Here is a 12,952-nt window from a genome sequence, read left to right as displayed (position 1 = left end):
AAGAACGCTTCAGTGCACCCGTCTTGATTTTTTAGAAAAAGCGGAGCATCCAACATGTCATCAATACAGCAAATAAAAACAAATGAACATGCAAGGTTGATTAGCCTTAGCCTGCCATTAGACATTTACAAAATATATATAAACCAGAAATTAAAATGTATTTTTATGTAGTAAGCACATGAAAGTATACACACTGACTCTGCAATACGAGCTACACGTCACATAGCTTTGGCAGTTTAACAAAAAGACTAATTGAGCCCATCACCAAAACCCAGTGGGAGCACAAATGTGGCAATGTAAACATCCACAACATATCATGGCATTGATGTACAACCCATCCAATCAATGGCAAACCATGAAAATGCCATGTAAGCCAATGGCTGAAGTGGGCAGGCCCAAAGACCACTCTGTACTTCTTATATGCACTTTTGAGGTCTGGCCTTAGTCAAGAAGTTTTGGTGTGGCTAAAAATAGATCTTTATATACCGATTTTAGGGGCTTTCAGTCATCTCTCATCAGCAAACATTGACAAAGCCGAAAGACCTATTATCTCTGCCAATGCTTGTTTAGGTTTGACATTAACAAATAACGTGTGGTTTTACTACAAAAACATAGAGGCTTTCAGCCAGAACACATCATTCATATTTTTCTTCTATCCACAATAGCATACAGCATGGGCCAATAAGTCGGCCCACTTTAGCCACTAGTTAACCTCACTGCTCTTTCATAAGGAGCATGTCTGCACATACACTAGTTCCTTTCCGTGTGTGGGTCAATTATGGCAATATGTGTTTTTTGAGACCAAAACAATATTTTTGTTTTTAAACAATGTTATTTATTTATATTGGTGATGAAAAAGCTGCTCCCACAGCAATAACGTTTTACAAAAACCCAAACAAAACAAACATTGACAAAATAAAACAACTGCAGCTAACAGGCCTATTGACTTTGTCAATGCTTTTTTAAGTATGGTACAACCAGGTATCCCAGAAACATAATGCTGTCTCTAGCCATATCTAAACAAGTGGGGTTTTAGACAGACTTCGTGTAACTGTGTACTGCTAGATCAGGAAGCTTGAAATCTTACTCCTTCATGGTTATACAGATTCTTTTCCATAAAAAGATATTAAAGCCTGTCTTACACAATGGCAAAGTAAGTGGGATTTAACACAGGACTCATAGATTAATTAGTTGTATTCTTTACTCAAATGCTCTATCTCCACACATATATTCTCTACAATGCTTATCTTTACAGATTCTACACTGTAACGTCTATTGTACCATATTAATGCTTTTAATGGCTTCTCAGCAGAACATCACTAAAGAGGTATTTCACATAAATAAATAAATCTTAGAATACTATTTAGCACAGGTTGGCCACATCTTTGCAAGACATGCAAATGTGGGAGATATAAGGGCAACTGAATATAAAGTATGTTATATACACTAAAAAAGCTATTACAGCACATCCATACCATATAAATAAATTTTTCCCAAAACAGTACTGGACAAATATTAAATAAGTCCCATAGTTAAATTATTCGCTACAGCATGAGGATAATACAGTGAAACACGTGATATATATGGCATTCAAATAGTCAAAAAAGTAATCAGTCAATAATTCCTTGTCTTTTAATTGATTTCCTAAAGATTCCCAGCACACGATTAGCCGACACGTGTTTTGCCTGTACTTAGAATTTTTCAAGGCAGAATGGGAATATTGGCGGAATATAATCAAACACGGTTCTGTCCCAGCGGTACGTCTGATCGCGTTTTCCAAAGTCCAAAAAATAAATAAGTCGTATCTGATGGTCTTACAAAAAGTACAAATGTGGTACGTCACCTAACACACAACTAAGTCACAAGTTCCAATAGAGGAGCTGTAGGCTGTTCCTGTCTTAACCCATGAATATTGTCGACAGTGTCATCAATTGATAGAAGGAATTCATATTATTTCTTTCATTCTATGTAGACCATGTATCACGTAGCAAAACGCGAGGCACAACCCTGGTAAGTATGAACACCTCAGGACGAAACTATCTCCCTAAGAACAGTACGTGTAAGCGCTTGCAGTGTTGACAATATTCATGGGTTAAGACCGGAGCAGCCTACAGCTCCTCTATTGAAACTTGTGACTCAGTTGTGTACTGTTGCACTCACTGGAGTAGGAATAGTAAATTTTACCCATACACTATCCAACACTTACCCTACTACTGACCTAAAAGTATTATGCGTTGTAATGGAGTGTGTTATAATGGTATGCGTTGTAATGGAATGCGTTCTAAATGTAGTTTCTAAAAATGCGTTGTGATGGCATGCTTTGTAAAATCATGCATTGTAATGGATGTTGCGATGTAAAAACTGTGTTGTAAAGGCATGCGTTGTAAATATTTGTGTTGTAACATGTCCTATTCAATGCCATTTGCGTTGTAACGTCATGCGTAACAATGGAATGCACCTGTGTTAAGATCCAGAAATCCCCAAAACAACATTGAGCTAGCCTTAGCGACAACTTCACAAAAACAAAAGCGTGTCAGCACTAACACTTGTATGTATCAGGTCTGCAGTATTGCAAAAGTTAAGCAATAAAGTAAGACACTCCTTAAGGGCACAAAATTAGGGAAGCCATAAGAAGCAATGGTTTGTGCATTTTTGTGTCAGCCATACCAAAGTTGGGTTCTGCGTATCCTTCAACATCCGCAAAACAGATGATCTCATTCAAAATAATGAACTTTTCATTGTGCTTGGATAGCCCTTTTAAAAGTGATCATTGATCCTTAATGTTTGGAACAACTTCAATTTAAATTCAAGCTTCCATATAAAATATTTAATGGGTCTTACTTTCTAAATCTCCAGATGAGTATATTTTTTAGGAACACTAATATTTTAAAAAGTACAGCAGAGATTTAAACCTACCAGTGTGAGTGTTCTTCCAGTGTCTTCACAGGTTCGTTCACATTTCTTGTGTCCCAGAACTTCACCTTACAATCGTCTCCACAACTGGCAAGGTAGTACTGTTTATTAGGATTGAAGTCTAGGTCTCGTACCAGCTGTCCATGAGCATTGTCAATGCAATATATCTGACTGTAAAACATAAAGAAGAGTGCTAATTGCACACAGAAATTATCAGAAATTTGGATGAAGTCTATATTTCTAAAACATCGTAGATCAACTAGGTAGCACTAGCATTTAGAAATGTATTAACTAGAAAAAGACATGTATTCACAGTACAGTGTTTAACTTCGTTCAACTTGATTTGAAATGAGCAAGGTACCTTACCTCTTATAATCCAACATTGAATCTCTGAAGGAGCCCGCACACATTCAGACCTTCTAAATCTTCCTTTTCTTAGAGGAAAGTACAGCTAACATGCTGTTATTTTTCTCACTTTGAACAAATACCTTTACAGGTGTCAGTAACGGTGAGATCACCTGATGGAAAACACGGGTGAGTTCCTCTCTAGATTAAGCTAACAATCAGGTGCTCATCACAAACATCTGAAATATTCAAAGCAAAGATGGAGGTAAACTTGACACACAGGCAGTGGGGAGGACTTGCTGTGTTTAAATCTATAATGGTCCTTTAGAAAGCTAATGTGACATCTAGGGAGGAGACTGCAAACTGATTCTTTTCCTCACTATTACTCCCAGGTGCACATTCTGAACGGAACAGCAAAGCAGTAATGAAACTCAGAAATGACAAGCCTCCTGAAGACTGGAATGACTTTCAAGTTTGAAAAATCAAAACATTGCCACTAGCACTACAGGTTGAGCAACTTAATACATGTACTAGACCCACAAGATCTCCAATTGCTCACCTTTTATGAAAGTAAGAGTCAAATATATTTTTACGGTATAAGTAGTGAAATCTGTCAAAATTACTGAATTAGGCCGGTATGTCTGAAAGGACTGCAGGGACATGTGCCTAACCCATGGTTATAAGTTCATATTATATTCCGACTTGTCCACTAAGCCTTTCATCTTTTCAGGGTTGATAACATGAGTACCATTAACATGGCAACAATAAGGATCCATTATCGGTCAACAGTGTCATGTGACCGTCTGGGTGAATATGCGCTCTACTAATATGCCTGTTGTGGTTTTTACATTTATCTCATTTTCATATTGATTCACTAGTGCAGTGAAGGAGTCAATCAACTGTAGGAGAGTTTTTAGGAAGTGACTGACTTGCCAAAACTCTATTATCTTTTCGTATCCAATACTAGCATTTAACTGATTCTTCACCAACCAACACAGCCTTTGAATTTGATCCTGACAAGAAACTGACTGGGGCCAACATTACTGATTCAACCAGCCTTTAGCCTTTTAGAGGTAAATCTGTCATGTCCGTAACCCTTCCCCAGCCCTACTGACCTTTCACAGGTAGTCCTAGCATGTGAAATACTCTTGCTCACTTCTTTCAGCCTGCAAAAAGTAACGATATGTTTTTTGAATGTTTCCCTTATTTCAAAGATGATCTCTAAAGGTGACTTCACAAGTCAGGTAAGTATTGCCTCAATGACTATAAGAAATTTCAAAATATACTTACTTTATAGCACTGCATTTTTGGCTGTTTCACTCATGAAGCTGTTTGATTTCTTTGTAGACAAGGGAATGGGCAAGTCACTGAAAGATAGCTCTCAAAAGTTCCGGATCGGCAGTGAAATTCATTTACTCACCATTCGGAGCAAGTAAAAAGGTTATATCATCTCGACATTCCATACATCATCAAAACATTGCAAACGTGTGGTGAGATATTTTGAGACCTATCCTATCTAAAATGTCCTAGAGCATTTTCTTAGCTTGAGCCATAGCGCTTGTATAATGCTTGTATCAAAGGAAATGGAACACTAATTAATTTTTTTGGATGGAGATCCACGTCCTGTCTTTACACATTTTATTAAAAGGGAAATTTGTAGTAAACGCTTTTAAAGTAATCTTAGTTCTGATATAATCCAATTTAGCGGTCAACAAAGGGAGAGAAAGGGTTCAAGGGCACTCTTAGTCCCCACGAGATCCAGCGGGGGACAGCTAGGTGCCGAGTGGGTGCTGAGCGTTGCGGGCGGTGTGCCATTGTCGCTCCCACCCCCCCCCCCCCCCTGAATCTATGGGGCGTGGTTCACTTTAAGTACATACTGCTGGGCTCCTCGCAACAGAGGCAAATCCCCTAGCCTTTCGGTTTGTACTTTTAACGCACCATTTTACACATAGAGCTATTTTTAACTTTCACAGCCTTTGGCAGGGTGGGCCTTAGCGCGCCCACACCTGTTGAGGCGACACTCGCATACTGGTCCTGATGAAAGCCCTGTAAATTCATACACTTAAAGGGCAGAAACATGTCGACCTTCCCCTAACAGGGAAACACCTGTATTTCTTTTGGTTAGTTTCCTTGCACATAGTTAATTCTATTTTAATATGTCGGGTTGACCAGCTAATAAATGATTTTTTGGTACAACCTTAGACATTTTTAATCACACTTTTTTCACCCTTCACTCTCACAAAACCTGCTCCGCAGTCTCCTGGCGTCGCAGCACACTGGGGAGGTACTCGATCTCCCTAGTGGACCCGATGATGAAGCATGTCACCTCTAGGGTGAGTGAGGGTTTCCTGAAAAAAATCTAGTATTTTTTCTTGAAAGTTGGTCCAGTGATCTGACCAAGTCCATCTGGCCCCATACTTCACGTGCTATACTCATCTTGTTAACGCCACGTAGACGGACACTCTTCCTTTGTTTATAATCCAATTTAGCTCTTTCAGAAACAATTTTTTCTTCATAGCAAAGATGAACTCGATACTCCTCACATACATCTGGAAATGTCAGACTTTTATGCTGCCTTCCTAAAGAATTTGCCAGTCTGTGTCACAAAGTGGTGAATATATAATTAAATGTTCTACCGGGTGACACTAAGATTGTGTGCGTAATTTCTGTATTGCTGTATTGTAATAGCATGTGCTAGGAAAAAACATCTGTGAGGAATACATTTGAGAACCACAAGGAAATAGGACCCTGGTGAATGTTGACACTGAGAACTATCTCTTTGTTATAGAATAATGTATGCCTAACCGCGCAGAATGTGCTGTGGTTTAAATTGTCAAGAACATTTAATAGTGTGACATTTGTCACCAGTGTTACGAAAACTAATCCATATCTACCCCATACTCAAGTAGACAGTTAACAAATGTTCCTCTCTATTACACCAAAAGACCTGTTCTGTAACACCAAACTATAAAAATGCTTTGACGGAAGGTGACATTCAACTTGCATTATTATCCTCAATATGTTATGTTATAGGATTTTATTAAGCGCACATATCACCCAAGGGTCTCACAGCGCTAGCCAAAACCATGGAGAGAAGGTAAAAAACACCTGTGGAGGAGAGAAAGGGGTCAGAATAGCCAGGTTTTTTGCACTTTTCGAAACTGGCGATGGTTGGAGACCATGCGTAGATGCAAGGGCAGAGCGTTCCACAGTGCAAGATGTGAGAAGGATTTCCCACCATACCTGGAAGTCCGTATCCTAAGTGGAGTTAAGAGATACTTGATTCCTGATCTCAGAGTTCCACTGGGCTGATACCATTTGAGTTTTTTGATAAGTAACTAGGCCCATTCCCAGAGATGATTTTATGAACCAGGGTGATGATCTTAAAACGAATTTGTTTCCTGATGGGAAGCCAGTGGAGGGCTCTCAGACTTTGGTCCGATGGAGATCAAGACAGTAGATTTAGAACAAGTCTGGCGGCAGTCTTTTGTAGTACCTGAAGTTTGGTGAGAAGCTCTTTATTAATGGAGGCCATATGAGCATTCCCGTAATCGAGCTGACTGATTATTAGACCCTGCACAAGCGTTTTTCCTTGATTCTGATAGAATCCATTGGAAAACCTTGCGTAGGCTCCGCATTAATCTATAGCAGATGCCTTCTACCTGATTGACATGGTCTCTCATGGACAATATGTTGTCAATTATCATTCCCAAGTTGTGAACTACATATTTGGGGGAAGGACAGGTGCCAAGATTCAGAGGCCACCAGTCTTTAGACCAGTGTTCATTAGCCTTCCTGAAATGAATGATCTCCGTTTTGCTTGCTTTTAACTGAAGGCTGATAGTTTGCATCCAGGTACTGATATGGGCCATGCAGTTTATGAATCTGAGCTTGGTGTTGGATGGGTCAGTGTGCAAGGTGATCAATATTTGCGTGTGTCAGCATACGACACAGTGTCGAACCCATAGGATCTGATCACCTTTGCAAGGGGGCCAAATCAAGATTAAAAAGAGTGGGGCTGAGGATAGATCCCTCGGGGACTCCTTTATCTACCATCTGACTTTGAGAAACAAAGGTGCCAGTTTGGACCACGGAGGTTCGATCTGCTAAGTATCTCCTGAACCAGTTTAGGGCATTCCCTCTGATCCCTTTCTCCCACAGTCGGTCTATCAACATACTGTGGGAGATGGTATCAAACGCCTCTGACAGATCAAGTAGGGCAAGCATAGCGGACTGCCCATTGTCCTGGGCTAGTCTTATACTGTCAACTACCTCTATCCGAGACGTTTCAGTGCTGTGGGCACCCTGAACCCCGATTGAGAAGGGTCCAGTAATTTGTTTGGCTACAGAAAGGTTGTAATTTGATTATTGACCAGGGACTCTAAAACCTTTCCAAAAAAGGGGAGGAGAGAGATTGGACGATAGTTAGTGAGTTCTTTCGGGTCAATAGAAGGCTTTTTCGTATGGGTTTGACCCTTGCTGCCTTCCAGATGATACGAAAAGCGGCACTTTTTAAAGATAAATTAAGAAGATCAGTTAGACTTTTGAGGAGGAGTGGGGCAATACTGAGCAAATGAGGTGAGACAGGGTCATTTGAAGAGCCTGATTTTATTTTAAAGAGGGGACGATTCATGTTCTGCTCAGTGAGTTCAGTGAACTTACAGAAATAATTTATAACTTGATCCGGACTGCTGGTATGAGCTGTCTCAGAATGTTTGGAGGCTGCATTAGAAAAGAGGTTAAGATTGAGATTATTTTTCTCCTCAAAAAATGCGGAGAGTGTGTTAGCCCAATCAATAGAGGTGGGGCTTTTGGACTGGCAGGAATGGGGACTGGTGAATTCCTTTAATATTTTATACAGTTCTTTACTTGAGTTTGCAGCTTTATCAATTTGACAACTAATATATCTTTTCTTGGCAGATTTTATATTGTCAAGATAGTATCTGTGTATGAGGTTCTACTCCTTTCTATCCACAGTCTTTTTGGCACTCCTCTATTTGCGCTCTGCATTCATGCTGCCCAATTTATGCAATTTTTAGTTAGAGGTGCTACAATATCAAGTGCCTGAGTGATTGCCTTCTCAAATGTTTCTGCTGCTTGGTCTATGTTATCGGTGTCTTTATAGGATGGGAGGCTGAGGTGGGGTGCAAGGGTTGATCGACTAACTATTTTCCAGCATCTACTCGGCCTTTGTTCACATATTCTCTCACTATATATTGGGGCAGACTGTAGGCGGAATTTTAGAAGACAGCAGTGAGACCAGAGCATAGGAATATGTTGTGTCCTATGTAGAAAGACACCATGAGCCAGGATGTATATTTAGGTCTTCTTTATTAATCTTCAGTTCAGGATACATCTGTCTTGACTCCAGCAAGCCTAGTGTGGTATCAGCCCCATCAGGAGCACCCTGCCTAGCTGCTCAGCCCATCTCTGCCAACATTCATCCCACTCAGACACCCAGGCATTCTACGCATCACAGGCACACCAACATTCCAATGGCCAACTCACACTATGGCTGAGCAGCTAGAGGCAGCAGGGCTAGAGTACATGTTATACATTTAAGTAGGGTATAACATTATCCCTTTTTCCTTAAACAAAAGCAAAAAGGAAACAAGAGAACTAAGCACAGGTAAAGTAATGGAACGAATCTCAAAGATGCAGCAAATGGACAAAGCATCAAAGAAGATAGAACCATAAAAACAAGAAAAATCAATAATAGTACAAATCTCTAGGATGCAGCCATGAAGACAAAACATCACAGGAGAAAGAACCATTAAGTAAAGAAATGATGGATAAGATACATACAATTGAATAGCAATATCCCCCATCCCCCTTAAAAAGAGATTTTAAAACATTTTGAAGAGTAAGCAAAAGCGTAACATTACAAGAAATACTGTTCGTATCATATAAAGTGAAGTAATGTACTATAACGCAAAGGGTAACAGACCCTGAAACACAAATGCCCAACCGCGTAACATAGAATAGCGCTAAAGGTAGAATACCCTGCAACTTCAATCCCAAAAGTAAAGGAAACAAAAAGTAAATGGGTCGTCACTCATAAAAAAAACCATCAAGGGATGTACTATTGTACTGCGCACAACTGTAACAGGGATAAAATCCCACATCCAACCCCACGTAAGGGTTACCCTAGGCACATATGTATGGGAACTAACCCAAGTACAACCCCCTTGAAAGGGTTACATACCCCTAGTAGGAGTAAAAGACAATGAAACATAGTGGGAAACTAGCCCGCAACCATCTCGTATGTATGGGAACAATTTGAAGACCACCCACGAGAAATAAAGGTGAACCCATCCTCAAAAATACAAACATGTGGTATCACAACACACGACTGTTAAGTAGCTAAACAGTAAAACAATTCCATTAACAGTAGACCTATGTGTCCCACCCCAGAAAGGAATGAGTCACTAAAATAATGCATACATAAACATGCAATAATGCTGTGCACCCCATTAGAGGCATAAATATTTAATCATAAACCTCGTAAACTACACACCACCGAGTATAGATCAAACATCCTTGAAATATACACTAAAACATATTGTGTAAAAATACATGAAAACATTACAGGGAGATATAAGCAAAGACCAAGATCACATTCAGAATGTTACTTCCAGCGTGTCCTTGAGTTAAATAGAAAGACAACCTCAGTTCTACGTAGGGTACAGCAAATGTGGTACAAAACCAAAATGAACCAAGAATAATGTAATAAAACGTTACCCATAACCCTAGTGAGAAGAATCCATTTCATTGTACACAAAAACAGACGATCTGATCCAGTGAAAAAAAATAAGTCGAATTATAGCGGAAAAAATCCCAAATAACAGAAAAGGTGTATTCTTCAATTTGTTCTTCCAAATTCCACGTAGCCAGAAGATCCATCAACATGTTTTTCCCTAATGAAATCCGCGTTGTCCAAGACACAAATTTGTTGTTGGAAAACTTTATTTAAAGGTCCAGAAACACCGTGGTTGGCAATACCGTTGCCGCGTGGTTGGTAACTATGCCGCAAACAGGAACCAGAAAGACAAAAACAGCCGCCAACCACAAGATGGTCGCACGTTTTCTGACGCCCAGCCGGATGGCCAACAGGACGTCAGCACATACGCGGCATAAGAGGAAACAGCAGAACACGGGTAACTAATCCCAACATCATAAAGATCCATGGTGGCATCATGGGTGCAGGTAGGACTGTGCACGGGCAGGGCATGGCGCGTGCCTTCATTTTTAAAGTACTTCAAGGCAGTTGAATAACGTTCACTCAAACCAAGTTTCGGCCGAGCCCATAAACAAAAGATAAAATTTGACTCACCACACCATGGCCAGGCAGTGATTTCTTTGTCCAAATTGCGTTCCAGGAAAAATGCATACCATGTATTTAAGATAATACTAGTGACAAAATGACACAATATCTCCAGCACAGTGAAAATGAGAGACCACTCCCTAGTACTGTTCATTGTGGCCTCTTTTTTTTGTAGACTGATGTTGCGAAAGTAAAGTACATTCAAATGCCCAGGATGACTCCATAGAGGTCCCCACTCTGAACCGAGTTTAGAGTGTCAAACAATGTGGGATGATGAGCAACTACTGTACTTCTGTAGAATCACACTGGGTTTAAAGTCCTTCAAAGTGTCATCAAAGCATATACCTTGATGATGCAACACCACAGAACCGATGGTGGATCAAGTATCAATATGCAAAAAATTTCATGTAAAAGTCAGAAATGTTCCACCTGTGCAGAAACTGCACACTATTAGTTCTGATCGCTTCTTAACACAAGCAAATGTCAGTTAATTACCAGAAACTATCCATCTGTGTAGTCACTGCATGCTGTTAGGTAATAACTCATTTATGACTACACATCCCAAATTGTGCCTTTATTTTTTATGTTGTTACTTTATTTTTAAAGACACTCTTCACACATTTGCGCGATGTGGCTGGAATACCAACACCTGGTTGTAGAGAGGCTACCCATCCAACTCACAAATTTTGTACGTTACCATATGGATGGAACACCAGATGATGCTGTAGTTGAACCTCCAACTCACTGTTGTCCTATGTGGCTGGAACACCAAATTCGGTTGTAGTTGTACTACTCCACCAACTCACTGTAGCTGTAGTATACCCAGGCTGTAGTGTCATTTGAAGGTGACACTGCTCGCTGGGAATGTCCGTTGGAAGGACACTGGTGGGGCTGGCGCTGGCTTGGCTGGAAATACCTTCTTTGTAGATCTAGTTGCTTGTAGGATCTCTTGGTTTCTCTTGTAGTTCCTTTGTTTCTTTGCTGTACTGTTAGACCTGACATCATTGGCTTGAGTCTCTCCTCCATTTTTTTCTGTTTGCCTCCTCTGTTTACAATGTTTTTGCTGGTATATGCTTTGGGCACTGTGCCACTGCTGATCAGTGCCACGGTGCAAGTGCTCCCTATGTTAAATTACTGTATCGATTGAATTCCATGTTTGGCTTATTTGGTTTACTGTCAGTCCCTAGTCTAGTGCACCAGGAGTGCCAGGGCGTGTAAATGCAAATGCTGCTCGTGGGCTCGCAGCACATGTTGTGCCACCCACAAGAGCGGCCTAGTAAAAGTATGTCTGAGGGTCTGCCATTTCCAGACCCACGTGCAGTCTAGTCTGTCACGCTGACTGCGCAAGTACACCTACTTGCCAGTCCCTAAACCTTCCCTTAACTTCATGTTAGTCACCCCTATGGTAGGCCCACGGGCAGGGTGCGTTGTAAGCATAAGGTAGGACAGGCCTGACCAAGTTGGCATGTCCTAATAGTGAATTACAGCCATATTCGTTTCTCACTATTGCGAGGTAACCTGCTCTCTATTAGTTAGAATGGGCTGCCCGGATTATTAATGCTATAATCCTAGCGGGCTCGGGGAGCATGGTGCAATGTCAAGTTTGGTATCCCTGAACTCGGGGTTTAATTAAGCATCCGTTGGTGTGGATGGTTTTTGGACTCAGGGTTTGAAAATAACACTTTTAGAAAGTGGCTATTGTCTTGTCTAAATATTTCTGGTCTCTGTTGGTTCGGTGTGTGTGTGACAGGAGCTGGGTGGCTCCAGATGTCTGGATGAGTCAGTGTGGGATGAGTGGGACATTTGCGTTGAGAGTAGGGGGAGAGTAGTTGCTGATAGCCTGCCCTGCCGGATACAATACTGGCTCCACCTCCTGCCAAGCAACTGATGGCTCTGTGCCTGCCATGGACGATCTTAGCCCCACCTCCTACCAGGAGGCTGATAGCTCTGCTCCTGCCAGTGACAATGCTGGCTCCACCTCCTGCTGGGCGTCTGAGGACCCAGCCCTGCTCAGTGAATAGGCCAGGTGCCTCTGCCTGGCTCCACCCACAACAGACCCAGGATGTTGGGAAATCTCCCTGCATGGACAAAGGGATCAAAGCCAAAAAGGGGTATAAGTGAAGGACCCCTGAACCAAGAATTTAGATCACTTCTGACAAGGAACCCTGAAACCAAGGACAAGAAGCCTGCTGATCCAAGGACTTGCCTACCCCTTCTGCCAGTGTGCTGTTTGCTGGGGGGAATCCTGCATTGCTTCTTTATTTTTGCCAAGGAACCAGGAGAGAGGAACTGTGTGTGTACTCTCACGCTTTGCTAAGAAAATCTCCAAGGACTGGAAGAGTGCCAGTCTCCTGTTGAAGTCACATGGCT

General features: G+C 41.2%; 1 protein-coding gene across 2 annotated transcripts in view; it reads right to left on the bottom strand.

The window, feature by feature from the left end:
• EIPR1 (EARP complex and GARP complex interacting protein 1) overlaps positions 1-12,952 on the bottom strand; it is a 919,114-nt gene that overhangs the window by 25,945 nt on the left and 880,217 nt on the right. For both annotated transcript variants that reach the window (XM_086926388.1, XM_086926389.1), the window contains one exon: positions 2,917-3,084. In XM_086926388.1, coding sequence (XP_086782514.1) covers positions 2,917-3,084 — 168 coding nt within the window. The remainder of the gene's footprint in view (positions 1-2,916; positions 3,085-12,952) is intronic.

This window comes from Lissotriton vulgaris, chromosome 6, assembly GCF_964263255.1.
Source record: "Lissotriton vulgaris chromosome 6, aLisVul1.2, whole genome shotgun sequence".
Classification (NCBI taxonomy): Eukaryota; Metazoa; Chordata; class Amphibia; order Caudata; family Salamandridae; genus Lissotriton; species Lissotriton vulgaris.
Note: the sequence above shows the minus strand (reverse complement) of the source record. Positions and strands in the feature narration are given on the sequence as shown.